The following is an 18,855-nucleotide window of genomic DNA, read 5'->3' on the forward strand; positions in this document are numbered from 1 at the left end:
GGCTAGACCATGGCACCAAGTGCCACGTCCAACCTTGCCTTAAAGTGCCCCAGGGACGGCGACTCCACCACCTCCCCGGGCAGCCCATTCCAGTGTCCAATGACTCTCTCAGTGAAGAACTTTCTCCTCACCTCGAGTCTAAATCTCCCCTGGCGCAGCCTAAGGCTGTGTCCTCTCGTTCTGGCGCTGGCCACCTGAGAGAAGAGAGCAACCTCCCCCTGGCCACAACCACCCCTCAGGTAGTTGTAGACAACAATAAGGTCACCCCTGAGCGTCCTCTTCTCCAGGCTAAACAATCCCAGCTCCCTCAGCCTCTCCTCATAGGGCTTGTGCTCAAGGCCTCTCACCAGCCTCGTTGCCCTTCTCTGGACACGCTCAAGCATCTCAACGTCCCTTTTAAACTGGGGAGCCCAGAACTGAACACAATACTCAAGGTGTGGTCTAACCAGTGCAGAGCACAGGGGCAGAATGACCTCCCTGCTCCTGCTGACCACACCATTCCTGATGCAGGCCAGGATGCCACTGGCTCTCTTGGCCACCTGGGCACACTGCTGGCTCATGTTCAGGCGGGTATCAATCAGTACCCCCAGATCCCTCTCTGTCTGGCTGCTCTCCAGCCACTCTGACCCTAGCCTGTATCTCTCCATGAGGTTGTTGTAGCCAAAGTGCAGCACCCTGCACTTGGAGCTATTGAACCCCATCCCCTTGGACTCTGCCCATCTGTACAGGCGGTCAAGGTCCCGCTGCAGAGCCCTTCTGCCTTCCAACTCAGTCACATCTGCCCCCAGCTTTGTGTCATCTGCAAACTTGCTGATGACTGACTCGATGCCCTCATCCAGATCATCTATGAAGATGTTAAAGAGGATGGGGCCCAGCACAGATCCCTGAGGGAGTCCTGGAGCACAAACCCAATGAGGAGAGTCTGAGGGAGCTGGGGTTGTTTAGCCTAGAGAAGAGGAGGCTCAGAGTGATCTCTTTGCTGTCTACCTGAAGGGTCATTGTAGTCAGGTGGGGGTTGGTCTCTTCTCCCAGGCAACCAGCAACAGAACAAGGACAAACAGTCTCAAGTTGTGCCGGGGGAAGTATAGCCTGGATGTTAGGAGGAAGTTCTTGCCAGAGAGAGTGATTTGCCATTGGAATGGGCTGCCCAGGGAGGTGGTGGAACTGCTGTCCCTGGAGGTGTTAAAAAAAAGCTTGTATGAGGCACTTAGTACCATGATCAAATTGATTGGATAGGTCTGGGTGATAAGTTGTGCTAGATCATAGAATCATAGAACCAATGAGTTTGGAAGAGACCTCCAAGATCATCCAGATCTTGAAGGTCTCTTCCATCCGGGCTTCCCAGTTCAGGAAGGACAGGAGTCTACTCAAAAGAGTCCAGTGGATGACTGCAAAGATGATTAAGGGTCTGAAGTCCCTTGCATCTCCTAATGTCCTGTGAACCATCTTGTTATCCTCCAATTTCTATATGTATACGTATAATAGTCTTGAACACAAACTGCTTTTCATATGAGTGTGTTCAGTACATATTATGAATAATTCAGAGTCATGGATTGACATATTCTGTTCTCTGTATACTCTCCATTTCATTTATTTGGGAAGTTGGAAGCAAATCAGGGCATATACAGAGAAAAGTAAAAGAAAATCTCACTTCTAGTTGTCAAATTGTGTTTTACATGCTCCTTCTGTCATATTGTTCCTGTAGTCGTAAATGATCCTGATGGAAAACAGCATAAATTGTCCTCAGGAGGGGAAGGTGTACTACACACAGATCCTTTTAATGTTGTGTGATGTTTATCAGTGGGCTGCAACGTTTTTAGCATTTTGCTAAATGTTGCTGGTTTTGGAGGCAATACTGTTGTATGTAAGTCTGTTTTCTTTTTAGGGGTTGGAGTTAGAGGGGGACGGTTTGTGTGTTGTCTATTGTATCTAGACAGCTGTTACAGCAGTAGTTTGTGAGAAGGTGAAGGAAAAAGTCTTAGTCAGGTCTCAGGTTTCTGTAGTGCTGTGTTCCTTGAATGGTTTAATTAAAGTTCTTTGGATGTGGCACCCAAAAGTAGCAGATACTCTTGACCTCATTCCTGCATTTTTCTTGAGGGTTCTAAAAGCAACTGAATCAAGTGGTACACTTCTTTTTTTCTTTCCTATGGTGCAGTATAGCATAAAACCACTGAGCTCACAACTTGTCCTGGGTTAACACAGCCCTCTTGCAAGACCCTTCTCTACACAGAGACAGGGGGGAAAGTAACACAAAAAGAACTGTGGATTGAAAGAGAGCTGAGAGAGAGAGTTTGAGATAAGACACACAATTACCTTGGCCTGTTTGCAGAAAAGCACGGCAAAATGCAGAAGCAGCAGCAGAAGCCAACAGCCTAGCCTACCTCCCTAACCACAGCCCACCCGGCAGAAAGAGCACAACACCTTCAAACCCAGAACCCAAAAGCACCAGCTGAAACAGAAAGTCTCATGTGTTACAGTCTGCATTTTAAGCCCCATAATAGTTGGCTCTAGCAAGCACTTTCATTTTGAAGCTCACATGATATTCAACTCAATCCGTGGCACACCTCTTCACTCTAAAGGAGGAAATAATAGTATCATAGTATCATCAGGGTTGGAAGAGACCTCACAGATCATCAAGTCCAACCCTTTACCACAGAGCTCAAGGCTAGACCATGGCACCAAGTGCCACGTCCAACCTTGCCTTAAAGTGCCCCAGGGACGGCGACTCCACCACCTCCCCGGGCAGCCCATTCCAGTGTCCAATGACTCTCTCAGTGAAGAACTTTCTCCTCACCTCCAGCCTAAATCTCCCCTGGCGCAGCCTAAGGCTGTGTCCTCTTGTTCTGGTGCTGGCCACCTGAGAGAAGAGAGCAACCTCCTCCTGGCCACAACCACCCCTCAGGTAGTTGTAGACAGCAATAAGGTCACCCCTGAGCCTCCTCCTCCAGGCTAAACAATCCCAGCTCCCTCATAGGGCTTGTGCTCAAGGCCTCTCACCAGCCTCGTCACCCTTCTCTGGACACGCTCAAGCATCTCGACGTCCCTTTTAAACTGGGGAGCCCAGAACTGAACACAATACTCAAGGTGTGGTCTAACCAGTGCAGAGTACAGGGGCAGAATGACCTCCCTGCTCCTGCTGACCACACCATTCCTGATGCAGGCCAGGATGCCACTGGCACTCTTGGCCACATGGGCACACTGCTGGCTCATGTTCAGGCGGGTATCAATCAGTACCCCCAGATCCCTCTCTGTCTGGCTGCTCTCCAGCCACTCCGACCCCAGCCTGTATCTCTCCATGAGGTTGTTGTAGTCAAAGTGCAGCACCCTGCACTTGGAGCTATTGAACCCCATCCCCTTGGACTCTGCCCATCTGTACAGGCGGTCAAGGTCCCGCTGCAGAGCCCTTCTGCCTTCCAACTCAGTCACATCTGCCCCCAGCTTGGTGTCATCTGCAAACTTGCTGATGACTGACTCGATGCCCTCATCCAGACCATCTATGAAGATGTTAAAGAGGATGGGGCCCAGGACTGATCCCTGAGGGACACCACTAGTGACTGGCCGCCAGCTGGATGTGGCACCATTCACCACCACTCTCTGGGTCTGGCCCTCCAGCCAGTTCCTAACCCAGCACAAAGTATTGCCATCCAAGCCATGGGCTGACAGCTTAGCCAGGAGTTTGCTGTGGAGGACAGTGTCAAAGGCCTTGCTGAAGTCCAGATAGACCACATCCACAGGCCTCCCCACATCCACCAAGCGGGTCACCTGATCATAGAAGGAGATCAGGTTAGAAAGGCAGGATCTGCCCTTCCTAAACCCATGCTGGCTGGACCTGAGGCCTTTGCCATCCCTTAGGTGCGCTCTTATCACCCCCAAGATAACCTGCTCCATCAGTTTCCCTGGCACTGAGGTCAGGCTGACAGGTCTGTAGTTCCCAGGTTCCTCCATCCGACCCTTCTTGTGCATGGGGACCACGTTGGCCATTTTCCAGTCTCCTGGGACCTCTCCGGTGAGCCAGGACTGCTGGAAAATGATGGAGAGCGGCTTGGCCAGCTCAGCTGCCAGCTCTCTTAGCACCTTGGGATGGATCCCATCTGGTCCCATGGACTTGTGGGTGTCCAGATGGCTCAGCAGGTCCTGAACTAATTCTTCATGAATTTCCAGGGGAACACACTGCTCCCCGACCCCATCCCCCAGTTCAAGAGGCCATTCTTCTCCTCCTCCTTCCTTACTGTTGAAAACTGAGACAAAGAAGGCATTCAGGACCTCAGCCTTTTCTACATCATCAGTTATAGTATTCCCCTCCTGGTCCAGTAAGCAGTGGAGGCTCTTCTTGCCCTTCCTTTTAGCGTTGATAAATTTATAAAAGTGCTTTTTGTTATCTTTCACGGAAGTGGCAGCCTAAGTTCTAGCTGGGCCTTAGCCTCTCTAATTTTTCTCCTGCATAATCTGGCTACCTCCTTAAACAAGTCAGGAGAAGCCTTCCCCTCCTTCCAGAGGTGATACACCCTCTTTTTTTCCCCCAATTCCTTCAGGAGCTGTTAATGTTTCATCCCTTCAGCAAGGATCCATCTTATGTTGTTCAGAGTATTATTTGTATTAAGATTCAGTAGTTTACCTTTATTTTAGCTTTTCCTGGTTGGTTATTTTTACAGCTTTACTGTATGAAATAACCTGTGTATATGCATATAGGTACATAAAACTGTAGTTAGATGCAGATAAATGTATATATGTATATAAAAATTTTATAGATTTTTTTTTTAGTATAAATTTTTCATAGAAATTAAGCAACTTTCAGAGCTGATGTCCTACCAGGTAACTGTTGTGCAATCAACATTGGTAATCAGGATGGTTCTTGGCACATGTCAAGATAATGAAGATGTCTCCTAAAAGCTGGTTTATGTCCAGAATAAGAAGTTACTCTGGATGTGCAGTGCCACAGACTTCTGAATTGCAGTAACTGAGTGTAATAACTAACTGGTGTTAGTAATTATTAGCCTTTTATTCCCTCTTAGCTGGATGAGGTTAGAAATAAATTTGCCCTAATGATGGAGTTTAAAAATAATAAATATCAGGGCCAGTGGTAAACTTTTTCTGATCTTTAAAACTGAATGTTTAACATGTTGTTTGGAGCATTGGACTTGTATATCGTGTCGACTAATGCACCCACACTGACATATATATATATATATGAATATGTATACCTTTGTATGTGCATACGTTGATACAATTTCTATCCTGCCTGTGAAGTCCTGAGTGGTTTTAACTCACTTTTTTTTTTAAACAGAATATCTTCACAAATCACTCTCTGGCTGTGAATGTAAGATGGTTAGCTGTGCTGTACTTTAAAAATGGAATTGATCGCTACTGGAGGAGGGTTGCACCACAGTAAGTTCTGATTTATTTCTGCTTAAACTTTTACGGTAGGTTTTGTTACACTTGCCAAACTGGAAAACAGCAAATTTTTTGGTTGCTAAACGTTACTTTAGAATTCATGGTGAAACAGGTAAGACTTTTCAATTTTAGGACTTACTGATGAGTCTTTTCATATTACTTCTTACAACTCTGTGTTGCTTGTGAAAACTTCATTAGAGGACTATTTCATATGTGACAAATTTTGAAGTAATGATCTAAGTATTATAAAATTAACACCTGGGCTTTCTGCTACTGTCAGACATGAAAGGTAGTAAGTCTCTTGGAGAGATTACTAGAGAGGCATTTTGCATAGCTTATTCCCAGGCACACATTCAATATTTATTATGAAAGAGGCGATAGCTGTCATGCTAAGTTATGTTTTTCATTTTTTGTTGTTCTCATACACGTTTTGTGATGATGCATGGCAAAGTTCTCCAAAGAAGCAAAAAAATCTAAGCAATATTTTTGAGCACTGTTTCATTTACTTAAGTTACAAACAGTGCAACTGTAGTACCTAGGCAATTATAGTTCTCAATGTTCTATGTGCAGTTGGTCTGTTGTATTTGTGTGGTTTTTTTGGTTGGTTTTTCCTTTTGTAAAGTAAGTGTAACTTCAAAAAGTGCTTCAGTTTTCCTTCAGTCTTTTCAAGAACTAAGACCTGGAAGTGTTCATTCTCTCTCTTACTGTGAACAGATGAGACATCGCTGTCAGGTTGTGTAGCATCTCAGCTGCAATTCTAGGACCTGTTTTTGTGCAGCGGACACAGTCTCAAGTAGTGCCAGGGAAAGTACAGGCTGGATGTTAGGAGGAAGTTCCTCACAAAGAGAGTGATTTGCCATTGGAATGGGCTGCCCAGGGAGGTGGTGGAGTCACCATTCCTGGAGGTGTTCAAGAAAAGCCTGGATGAGGCACTTAGTGCCATAGTCTAATTGACTGGGTAGGGCTGGGTGGTAGGTTGAACTGGATGATCTTGGAGGTCTCTTCCAATCTGGTTGATTCTGTATTGGTTCACAAAGTATGGCAAAGTTTTCTTTTTATTCTTTCTTTAATGTATTTATTTTTATTTCATGTATCTTTCTTTCCTGTATTTGTAAGCTTTTTGAAAGATTTACCAAAGGAGGGAAAAGTGATGAAACTCTGCATCTGCATGGCATTTTAAATAGTGTAGTAGTCCTTCATGATTATATGAAGAGTTTTTGCATATATGGATTGGTATACAATTGCAAAATATGTAAAATTGGGTTCCCTTTTCATAAAAGGAAAACACCACCTTTTGTATGGAAACATCTTTCTTTGACATTTCTCATTAAAGTGATGAGGTAATGCTCACATTACTGTCAGTGAGCATTACTTGAAGCAATTAAATTACAGTGTTTCAATATGTTGATAAATTAGATATTTTTGGCAGGTGAAAAAGTGGATTCATTTCTTGTGGAAGTGATGGCCACAATTTTTCCATTTGAATTGAGGTGAAAAATGTGAATAACAGTCTTTCAGTGTACTTTTTCTCCCATTAAAATGAATGTGATTAAAAAGAAAATAAATAATTGGTTATTATTAAAGATTCCATGGGGTAAATCTGTACTGAATTTCAACTACAGCTCCATTTTCCCCCCATTTCTAATTTTCCTGTCATGAATTTAATGCAATTAAAATATAGAATGAATTTTTAAAAAGTATTTGCTGCTGTTAAGAATTCTTTGGGATAAATTATGCATAAATGTGTCACTTTATCCACGTGTTTCACCATTTCTCATTTCCTTTAAGAATTTCTTATATGTGACATCTTGGCCAGTATTTTGCGTTTTGCTCTTAGCAGGTTATTTTCAGAAATGCTACTTTAAGATGTGACTTCTCAGTTGATTGTTTTGTGAACCAACCATGTTTTGGGTATCACTGTTTTTTTTTTTTTTTTATTTCGTTGTACAGGCTGCATTTTAGTTGTATTTGCAAACTTCTTTCATCTTCGTTATCAGCAGCTGTCCTGTGTTTACCCATGGCAAAGCTTGTTCCGGTCTACCCAGCCTGTTGGTAGAGCAGAAACTATGTTTGAAAGTAGCCAGTTTCTGTTTTCTCTTGAAGGAACTGACTTACTTTTTAAAAACTATTTGTCTCATTAAGTCACTAAATCAGGTCTGTTTGCTTTAATCAGCTGCTGATTTTCATAAAATTTAAGGAATAAAATCATACCATAGACATTTCTGCTTTTTTGCCAAATGTAGTTGAAATCTGACAAGTTTGAAGAATTAGGAAAATTGAAGGAGAGTTCTTGTAAACAGATAATATCTTCTAGCCTTCATTGCTTAGTAAATTTTAGAGTTACAGAATCAACAAGGTTGGAAGAGACCTTCAAGATCATCCAGTGCAACCTATCACCCAACTCCATCTAGTCAGCTAGACCATGGCACTAAGTGCCTCATCCAGGCTTTTCTTGAACACCTTCAGGAATGACACCTCCACCACCTCCCTGGGCAGCCCATTCCAATGGCAAATAACTCTCTCTGGGAAGAACTTCCTCCTAACATCCAGCCTATAACTCCTAAAGCACAACTTGAGACTGTGTCCCCTTGTTCTGTTGCTGGTTGCCTGGCAGAAGAGACCAGCCCCCACCTGGCTACAGCCTCCCTTTAGGTAGTTGTAGAGAGCAATGAAATCACCCCTGGGCCTCCTCTTCTCATAGGGTTTGTGTTCCAGGCCTCTCACCAGTTTTGCTGCTGTTCTCTGGTGCCCTATATCTGTTGTGCAAGGGTAACTGAGGAGGTGAGGGGGATTGGAAGGGTTTTCCCTTGCCTCATCTGACAGGCACCTGTGTCCATTCTCCCTTGGTTCACTTTCCTCTGCTAAGGGGGTCCACAGAGCCTTGTGCCATAAATCCAACTCCCTTTCACATTCCTTTGTAGCCCTTAGCCTTTCTAATTCGTCCTGTAGTTCAGCCACTGGGTTAAGACCACAAATCTGCTCACACCTAATGCAGGCATTGTCTTTGCCACCCTGAACTTCGAGTGCCAGGCTCCAACACTCCTTGCAGCCAGTTGCCTGGATGCCTGCATGCCTACGTGTGGGCTGTGTTTGGGTGCCCATGGTTTTACAAGTAGCCTTTGACTGAGTTTTCACCATGTTTCACTTCCTTCGAGGAACTGATTTGAGTCGGTTTGGGTGTACAGCAGCAAAGCATTTTATTGTGCTAAAATACATAGCAATGGAGCAGTAATGCAAACAATGTGTTTTTAAAGAAACCATCATTCTGACGTATTCTGTGATACTGTGATTTTGCTTTTTGCACGTGTTCATCAATGCTGAAGCCACTTAGCCAAACTGCTACTAATAATCCACCTGCCTTAAAGCAGCATTTTCCAGTGAGAGTGATTTTTGAGAGGTGGGACTGGGACACAAGTACAGGTGTACCAACCTATCAGAGGGTCAACTGGTAGTTGTTACTATTCCTGAGCAATAAGGAGGGGTGCGAGAGTCAGATGCATCAAGGAGGTGTTTGTTATTTTCCTGAAAGAACAGGGGAAGCCAGGAGCCATGTGTGTTAAGAGCATACCTTAACATTCTGCCTTTAACAATCCATATTTGACTTTCTAACGAATTAATTGTGTGATCCAGGGAGGGCAGTCACACTCTATACTCAAATGGGCAATGAATGGGGGAGAATCATAGTACCACACCTCCTCAAGAGGTGGCCTTGCCGTATGATTTTGAATGTGGTTTTATTTTCTTCGTATATGACTTTATTTGAATTTGTGTGTTATTAAGAGTCCCCTTTCTTGAATGTGTTACAGTGAGGGTGGTGAGACACTGCAACAGGTTGCCCAGGGAGATTGTAGATTCCCCCTCCCTTGTGGTGTTCAAGGCCAGGCTTGTGCACCCTGGTCTAGTTGAAAGTGTCCCTGCCTGTGGTGAGTGTGTGTGTGTTTAAACTATATAATCTTTAAGGTCCCTTCCAACCTAAACCATTCTGTGAATCTATGGATTTGATTTTTAAAGATAACTACTGTTAAATCTTTGCATTTGTAGAGTTTGGTGTAGTTAACCTTTTTGGCCATTTTCATAATAATTCTAAAAGCTGTGTGTTTGTTAATTTGAGTGATAACTATAAATAAACCAGAAATCCAAATGTGAAAATTTAAGAAATAATAAACTCTTTAAAAGATTAAAAAATAACTAGGTATTTGAATACATGTTTCTTTGTACCTCAAGCACAGAAGATGATCAGAAACTGAAATAGCAAATCATGAGAAACTGGATCATAAATGTTTAATCTCTAGAAGAGCTTGTTCTAAGTTTTGCTTTGCTGTGTTTAACTGCTGAAGGGAAATAACTTGTTGAATGATACACACTTATCATAACTTCAAGCCTAACTTTTGCGTGGTGTTGTGGGCTTTTCTGGCAATGTGTTTGAAGGCAGATGAAGACGCTGCTGCCTGTGGCTGTGACCCTGGCAGGAGTGCATGTGTCTTGGGGTCTGGTCGCCGGCAGGTGTCACTGCACTCTGGGGAGCTGCCTAGAGACCCTATCATGTGCAATGTCTGCACTGATTTCTTGAGGGTTTGGTTGGTTGGTTTTAATTATCAAAAGCGTCTGTATTTGAGGCATTCGTCCTCATAATTGTGTTCATTCTCCTGTGTTTTATTTGTTAGTAAAAAAACTTAATTACAGCATTTTTATTTATAATAAATTGAATGGCTGCTGCTCTTGGAATAATCATATGATATGATTAATATAATTGTAACTCTGAAAAATTAAGACAAACAAGGTAAATGAAACACATTGAGTTTCTTTGACAAACCAGGTTTTGGATAAGCTCTGTTATCTCCAGAAGTGAATTATTGCACAAGGTGCACTAAGTTTGAGATTAATGATGATATCAATACAATTAAGAAATCTAAAGATATAGAAATCACTTAGAGTATGCCTGATGCGTGGAAAATACTTACTGCATTGAAAAGAAAAGACTACAGAGATCTTTCCTTAAAATGCTGTCTAGAGGCTTTAGATTAAGAATTGAAATAGTTCCCTGAAGAAAAACTTTCATTATTGGATAAATATTTGCAAACATAATCCACAGTGTTTTGAAGCCCAGTTTAATTTTATGAAAAAATATCTTAAAGCCTAAGTCTTGACAGAAAGTCATTCAAATGTGCTTCGTGAGTGCCATAAATTAACATTTGAAAGTGTTTGTGCAGTTTTGAGTCATCAGTGAGACAATGATGTTGCTACCCTTGTGTACTATCCAGAGATTTAAAAAATAGTGACTGCTTGTGTTATATAAAGGGGGGAATATTTTGAAAATTATTGTTGCAAATATTTGATCTTACAGTGAATTTTTATTATTTTGAGATGAATAGTGTTTGTATGGGCTGTTTTTTTTTCTTCTAATGGTATAATCTATAAACACTTAAAAGAAAATTACATGGATTGTATAAAATCTGAAGTAATGCAGGAGTGATAGAGGTCATTTGAAAGGAAGTATAATGATGGCATAAAGCTGCACTGGGATGAAAATTAGAATCATAGAATCAGTTAGGGTTGGAAGGGACCACAAGGATAATCTAGTTCCAACCCCTACTGCCATGGGCAGGGACACCCTGCCCTAGATCAGGCTGGCCACAGCCCCATCTAGACTGGCCTTAAACACCTCCAGGGACTGGGCCTCAGCCACCTCCCTGGACAGCCCATTCCAGGCTCTCACCACTCTCATACTGAAGAACTTGATCCTCACATCCAGCTTAGCTTCATTCCCCCTAGTCCTGTCACTCCCTGATAGCCTAAAAAGTCCCTCCCCACATTTTTGTAGGCCCCTGTCAGATACTGGAAGGCCACAACAAGGTCACCTCGAAGCCTCCTCACCCCAACTCTTTCAGTCTGTCCTCATAGGAGAGGTGCTCTAGCCTTCTGCTCATCCTTGTGGCCCTTCTCTGGGCACGCTCCAGCATGTCCACATCCCTCTTAAATTCACCCTTATAATTTAGAATTTATCTTTCTGACTTGTTCCCCCTACATTTTTGAAGACTGCATTGATATATTTTGACTGACTGACTGACTGACTGACTGAGGGCATCGAGTCAGTCATCAGCAAGTTTGCAGATGACACTAAGCTGGGGGCAGATGTGACTGAGCTGGAGGGCAGAAGGGCTCTGCAGTGGGACCTTGACCGCCTGGACAGATGGGCAGAGTCCAATGGGATGGCGTTCAATAGCTCCAAGTGCAGGGTGCTGCACTTTGGCCACAACAACCCCATGGAGAGATACAGGCTGGGGTCAGAGTGGCTGGAGAGCAGCCAGACAGAGAGGGATCTGGGGGTACTGATTGATACCCGCCTGAACATGAGCCAGCAGTGTGCCCAGGTGGCCAAGAGAGCCAGTGGCATCCTGGCCTGCATCAGGAATGGTGTGGTCAGCAGGAGCAGGGAGGTCATTCTGCCCCTGTACTCTGCACTGGTCAGACCACACCTCGAGTACTGCGTTCAGTTCTGGGCCCCCCAGTTTAGGAAGGACACTGAGATGCTTGAGCGTGTCCAGAGAAGGACGACGAGGCTGGTGAGAGGCCTCGAGCACAAGCCCTACGAGGAGAGGCTTAGGGAGCTGGGGTTGTTTAGCCTGGAGAAGAGGAGGCTCAGGGGTGACCTTATTGCTGTCTACAACTACCTGAAGGGTGGTTGTGGCCAGGAGGAGGTTGCTCTCTTCTCTCAGGTGGCCAGCTCCAGAACAAGAGGACACAGCCTCAGGCTGCGCCAGGGGAAATTTCGGCTCGAGGTGAGGAGAAAGTTCTTCACTGAGAGAGTCATTGGGCACTGGAATGGGCTGCCTGGGGAGGTGGTGGAGTCGTCGTCCCTGGGGCAGTTCAAGGCAAGGTTGGATGTGGCACTTGGTGCCATGGTCTAGCCTTGGGCACTGTGGTAAAGGGTTGGACTTGATGATCTGTGAGGTCTCTTCCAACCTTGGTGATACTGTGATATTTTTGACTCAAATGTTTGTCAGTGGGTCCATATTTGTAAATGTAGCTGTATGATTTGCTTGTAGAAGAAAATTTGAGGTAGAGAAGAATTACTGCTTCTGCAAAAAGAGTTGTCATCTGATAGTATACTGCCTTTTATTTGGCATGTTTTGTCATTAATTATTATATAGGTAAAGCCATGCTTAAGTATTCAGTCCTTACAGTAATAACTGTAGTAGCCATCTAACAGCAGTTTGTATACTTTTTCCTTATTTTCTTAAGATATCTTGGTAACTTACTCTGAATTTTCTGTTTTGTCATTTATGTTTATGAAGATGACACCTAAACCTAAGATTAAAAGTCCTCATAGATGTCTGTCTCTTCTCTCTTTTAATTATTTTTGAGATACTGGAAAACCAAGGAGTGTTAGTTTCAGGAAAATGCATAGAAGTGATCTTTATCCAGTCTAACACAGGTGCACAAATGGACATGATAATTTAACTTCAGTGGCTAGTAACAGTGAGAAAGTAATTATAAATATGAATAGTAGTTGGACTTTTTTAATTGAAAATTAAATAATATTCTAATATTCTGACAGTGCCCTTTCTGAAGAAGAAAAAGCCACGTTGCGTGCTGGACTTATCACCAACTTCAATGAGCCAGTGAATCAGGTTAGTGGTGAGTGATTACTCTCCCAGCAGATACTCCTGTCGGTATACAGTTTGGTTTCTCTCTTTACAGAGTGTTTAATAAAATCGACAAATTGCAATTTACTTATTGCCTTTCAGACAGATCTTTAAGTTGAAGTGAGATCTTCCGGAGATCATAAATCATAGACTCGTTTAGGTTGGACACAGCATGTTTTGTCTCTTGGTTTTTCTTGTTGCAGTGGCACTTTATGTTCCTTGCTGTTCATGCAATCGTTTGGTGAAATGATTCAGGGAATGGAGGTAGCTCAAAATCCACCTTTTAGCTCTGTTAGCATTGACTCTCAGTATAGCCAAACAATGAAGTGTGGTGGTAGTGTAGCAGGAGTGAGCTGTTGATGGTGCTACTGCATAAACCTGCAGAAGCAGTACTGCTATCATAGACTTAATCACAGCGCTAATGAATTTCAATAAGGATAATAAAAATCTATTGTTCAACTGAATATAGAGCTGATATTAGGGATTCACAATATCCACATACTAGATAAGTTGCTCTTCCTTCTGTTAACTTATTCTTACTTATCTAAGTATGAGATCTGTAGGGAAGTATTTTCTAATTCTTTAAGCTAGATCTTAAACAACTTTGTTGAGAAAATAAACTATTAATATAAGTGAAACTTAAAAATAAAAGTGGAACAGATACGTTCTCTAGGCAGTTCAGTTTCAACTTTTTGGGGTTCTTCAACTGGTTTAATGTTTGTGGGATTAAAGCAATGTGTCAAAATTTAGGTTAATGTAGTCTTACAGAAGACTTTTGTGTTATGACAATGTTGAATGGAATTTTAAAGTTTTCATTTCAAATGCAGTTGCTAAAAATGCAGGTAGACATACAAGATTTTGTCATATTTATAGTGCAGGTGTAGCTCAAATGTGAAAAAAATATAAACAAACATTACTTGATTCTTTATTTCAACCAAAATTTTCATTTATGCTATTACTAGGTAGTATAAGATTTATCAAATATTTAATTTTTAGCTGGTTGCATGATACTTACATTTCTGAAAATCTAATGTTAACTGCATTGTATGTAAAACAATTTAAACTTACCAATGCTTTTTCCATATCTTCATTAATATTTAATCAATTTGCCATCCAGAACAATAATATGATACAATTATATTTTTTTTTAGTTCTCGTTATTGTGTAATGATAAATTCCACTGCTACAGGTCTGAGAATATAGTTATAAGCTGACCGGGGTTACAAGCTGTTTGGAACTCTTTTAACTGACATTTTAAAGACTAGTGGGTTTATCTATGTATGTGTATGTCCTTATGGTATTTTTGGGATGCAGTTTTTTTAAGATCTGGAGGATTTTATTTTATGCCATTGTTCTGCTTCTAATTTGTCCCCAACAATTGCTGTGATATTGAAGGCTGCTTGCAGAATCCATCTTCTCTTCTTTCTCCTCTGTTCACCAGCCTGCCTTAAAATTATCTTGAGGTTTCTTATCAGAGGCACCTTTAGTCCCCAGTCTGCTTGATGTACATGCATTTTGATATCTTATGTTCCTAATGGTTGCACTTTTCCAGTTGCAGATCCTCCTTAACACAGGTGCTATCTGGCTGTGGTTCCTGAATCATGGAAAATAGTAAAATTATGACCCTTGTATTTATAAAAAGGAAAAAATATCCCCAAAATAGATATAAGCATAGTATTGGGATGTGATAATAAAAACTGACTTCCAGGGGAGGTGGGGGGAAAAACCCATAACATATCAAAGCAAGATTGTAGAGCAGATCCTTCTGAAAGCTTTGCTAAGGCAAATGGAAAACAAAGCAGAGGTGATTGGTGGTAACCAGCTTGGCTTCAACAAGGGCAAATCATGCCTGACAAATTTAGTGGCTTTATATGATGAAGTCACAGCAACAGTGGACAAGGGAAGAACAAGTGGACCTGAGTAAGGCATTTGACTCTGTCCCACATGATATCTTGATCACCAAACTGGGAAAACACAGACTTGATGGATGGAGCACTGCTGGACAAGGAATTGGCTGGATGATTGCACGCAGAGAGTGGTGATCAGTGACACAATGTCCACCTGAAGACCAGTGACAAGTGGCGTCCCTCAGGGGTCAGTGCTGGGACCAGTGCTCTGTAACATCTTTGTCAGCAATACGAACAGAAGAAAGGAGTGCACCCTCAGCAAATTTGCAGATGGCACCAAGCTGTGTGGCACAGTTGACTTGCTAGAGGGCAGGGATGCCATCCAGAGGTACCTGGACAGGCTGGAGAGGTGGATCCAGGCCAACCTCATGATATTCAGCAAGGTCAGGTGTAAGGTTGTGCCCCTGGGTCAGCACAATCCCAAGCACAAATCCAGACTCGGTGGCAAATGGCTGGAGAGCAGTCCTGAGGAGAAGGATCTGGGGGTCTAGGTTGATGAAAAGCTCAATATGAGCCAGCAGTGTGCATGTGGAGTCCAGACAGCAGCTGTTTCCTGGGCTGCATCAAGAAAAGTGTGTCCAGCAGGGCAAGGGAGGTGATTCACCCTCTTTGCTCTCATCAGACCCCACTTGGAGTACCGTATTGGAGTACGTATGTGGTTATAATGGACTATACAGAATTTATGAAGCAGTATTTAGGGAGGGGATGTTGTGGAGCAACTTGTGTGGGAAATGAACAGAACAGAGGATATACAAAGGACCAGTCATAAACCTTGGCAGATCAGTGCTGGTATCTAGTCGAACTGTTGTGCCTAATCATCACCGTCTGTACTGTCTTCAACTGAATACCTTAACTGTAATTTCTGTGTAATCTATGTTCATTGCATGTACATGCTGCAAGGACCAGTTGCCAGCTGCCTTCATGAATAGAGTGATTGGAATTTGGTGCTAGCCATTGTAGTTAGGTGGTGTGGGTGCCCATGGCCAGCGGTGTAAGGATCCAGAGCAAGTGAGAGGCAACTAGGGCAGGACTGCAGCTTATGAGCACGTATTCCTTGAGAGAGGCAATGTCTGTCTAAAGGCCAGTACTCAGATACAGCAGAAATAAAGGTAACATATAATCCACAGTCTACAGTTGTTTGTAGAAAGTAGCAGAAAAGTTCACCAAGTAAAAATTGGTTCCCAAATTTCTATTTCTTCATGTATGGATTTTCTAGAACAAGTAATTTAGTAGTCTTCATATGAAATTTAAACAAGCTAGCCAGTCTATGCATTTTATGTAAATATTTACTATAAATATGAAACAGAAAACTTTTTCTTCCTACACTTTTTTGCATTCCATAAAGGTACAAATATTTTCAGGCAATATGGCTGCTAATGTCTGCATTGCACGTTTCTGAATGATCTTTGACTTTGTGGATCTGTTTTTTTGTTTATTTGATTTTTGGGATTCTTTTGCTTTTTTTTGCAGATAGCAACTCAGATCTCTGTACTGATAGCTAAAGTTGCCCGAGTGGACTGCCCAAGGCAATGGCCAGAACTTATCCCCACTCTTCTAGAATCTGTGAAGGTTCAGGATGATCTGCGACAACACAGAGCACTGCTTACCTTTTACCATGTTACAAAGACCCTGGCATCCAAACGGCTTGCTGCAGACAGAAAACTTTTCTATGATGTAAGTAACAAGATGGAGTTTTGTAGAGCATGCAAACGACCCGTTGCACATGGTCGCTAATTCCTGTGGTGCATTACTGACAGATATATTGACCTAGATATCTGCCTTTGAAACAGAAGTGCTATCACTTTATATCCAATATGAAATAATTGAAAGTCTATTTCTAGGTGAAATGCTTTTGATATCTTTATTAATTTTTCATTCAGTTATTATAATGTGTTGGTAATCAGAGCCTTGCCTACAGGATGGTATCTGCGTATCAGTCTTATGTTACCATGCTGTACAGCACTTCTTACTATAGAATGCATTTGCAGTTTCTATGAAACTTTTTCCTTATGGAATGCCATTTTTCCAGCATGGTATTTTATTTGATTATTCTTATTTGTGGAGTGAAATCTTCAAAGGGGAGAGGCTTATAACAATTAAAAAAAAAATGCAGCAGTTCTTGTCAAAAATAAGATAAAATGACATTTTGTTAAACAAGCTTGTTACACTTAAATGCTGGTTTTTAACATGTGAAAATTTTTCTGGGCACCTGCCACTATAGTGTTTGCATTTAAGTGTTAATGTTTTTTAAATAGTGGCAAAATTTGACAACTTTAGAAGTCTGCTTCTGTGGTCTTCTGATACAGAGGATTCACATCTGGTAGGTGGCATGTGACTTCTCCAAGACAGTCAAAAAACCTTTGTTGTGGAATGGGACCATTTGAAGCTGGAAGTTCTAAAAGATTAACTGTAAACTTAATGCTTTCAAATAAGTTTCAACTTTTTTTTTTGTAGTACAGCTCTGAAAACATTTGATACATTTTTCATGTAGTAAGGTACTTGAAGATAGCACGTTCATGCTTACAAATAAGATATCCCTTGTTGAACTCTGTTACCTGAGGTTTAAAACAATAAATGTTAGATGTCAGACAGGTTATGATACATGAAATTCTAAATGCAGCTTCTTACTGCATCTTTCTGGTGAATGTCACGATTTTATAGCTGCATTAACAATCTTCAAGGTAGAATTAGCTGCTTTAGTACAGATAGAAAAATGCAGTATCTGTTTATATAGCATTTGGTGACATGCTTATAAATATCTGTGTCTTTTCAGCCTATTTTTCTGGACAGGCTGGAGGCATGGGCAGGGAGAAAGTTAACAAAATTAAAAAAAGGCAAGTGTAGAATCTTGCACCTAGGAAAGAACAACTGCATGGATCAGTATGGGTTGGGGACTGACCTGCTGGAGAGCAGTCAAGGGGAAAAGGATCTGGGAGACCTGGTGGGTGAAAGGTTGACCATGAACCAAAAACATGCCAAGAAGGCAGGTGCCATTCTCGAGTGTATTAGAAAGGTCTATGGTTAGTAGGTAAAGAGAGGTTTTCCTTCCCCTCTACTCTGCCCTGGCGAGGCTGCATCTGGAATATTGTGTCCAGTTTGGGGCCTCTCAGTTCAAAGAGGACAGAGAACTGCTTAGAAGAGTCCAGCACACAGCCATTAAAGTGATAAAGAAGTGGAACATCTTTCTTATGAGGGGAGACTGAGGGAGCTGGACCTGTTTAGTTTGGAGAGGAGGAGCCTGGGGCGTTACCTCATTACTATTCATAAATATGTAAAGAGTGAGTGCCAAGAGAATGGGGCTTTGCTGGGTGATGCTCAGTGATCAACCAAGGGGCAATGGGTGGAAGTCGAGGCATAGGAAGTTTCATGTAAATATTTTCACTGTGAGGGTGATGGAGCACTGGACCAGACTGCCCGGGAGGATTATGGACTCTCACTGAGTGTCATGCTCTGGGGATATCCAGGACCCTCGTGGATGTGTTCCTGTGTGGTCTGGCATGGCTGACCCTGCTCTGGCATGGGGGTTGTGCTAAATGATCTTTTGAGGTCCCTTTCAACGCCTCTAATTCTGTGATTCTGTGAAATGAGAATGATGTCTGTTGCAAGTAGAAGTAGTGAGCTTTAGTTTTCGATATACTGGAGAAGTGATGTCATGAATTTACTGCAAATCAGTGAAAATAACAATTACAATTTTTTTCCCCTTATGCATTTGACAAGTCTTTCTGTTGCTTCTTGGCCCTGATTTTGGAATACATTTCCCCCCTCCTCCAATCCTCCCCTGAAAATGTATTGGTTTCTTCTCCCTCATTGTATAGGGTTAACACTCCTGGGGGAGTGACCCTGAACCTGACCCTAGGGGTCTTGGCCCCTCCCCAGGGGTGGGCCACACTCCAGGTGATGGTTAGCCCACT

General features: G+C 42.4%; 1 protein-coding gene across 3 annotated transcripts in view; it reads left to right on the forward strand.

The window, feature by feature from the left end:
• The window catches only part of IPO11 (importin 11), a 110,269-nt gene that overhangs the window by 9,721 nt on the left and 81,693 nt on the right, over positions 1-18,855 (forward strand). For all 3 annotated transcript variants that reach the window (XM_064140011.1, XM_064140012.1, XM_064140014.1), the window contains 3 exons: positions 5,285-5,385; positions 12,950-13,022; positions 16,415-16,618. In XM_064140011.1, coding sequence (XP_063996081.1) covers positions 5,285-5,385; positions 12,950-13,022; positions 16,415-16,618 — 378 coding nt within the window. The remainder of the gene's footprint in view (positions 1-5,284; positions 5,386-12,949; positions 13,023-16,414; positions 16,619-18,855) is intronic.

The sequence above is a fragment of the Pogoniulus pusillus genome, chromosome Z (genome assembly GCF_015220805.1).
Source record: "Pogoniulus pusillus isolate bPogPus1 chromosome Z, bPogPus1.pri, whole genome shotgun sequence".
Classification (NCBI taxonomy): domain Eukaryota; kingdom Metazoa; phylum Chordata; class Aves; order Piciformes; family Lybiidae; genus Pogoniulus; species Pogoniulus pusillus.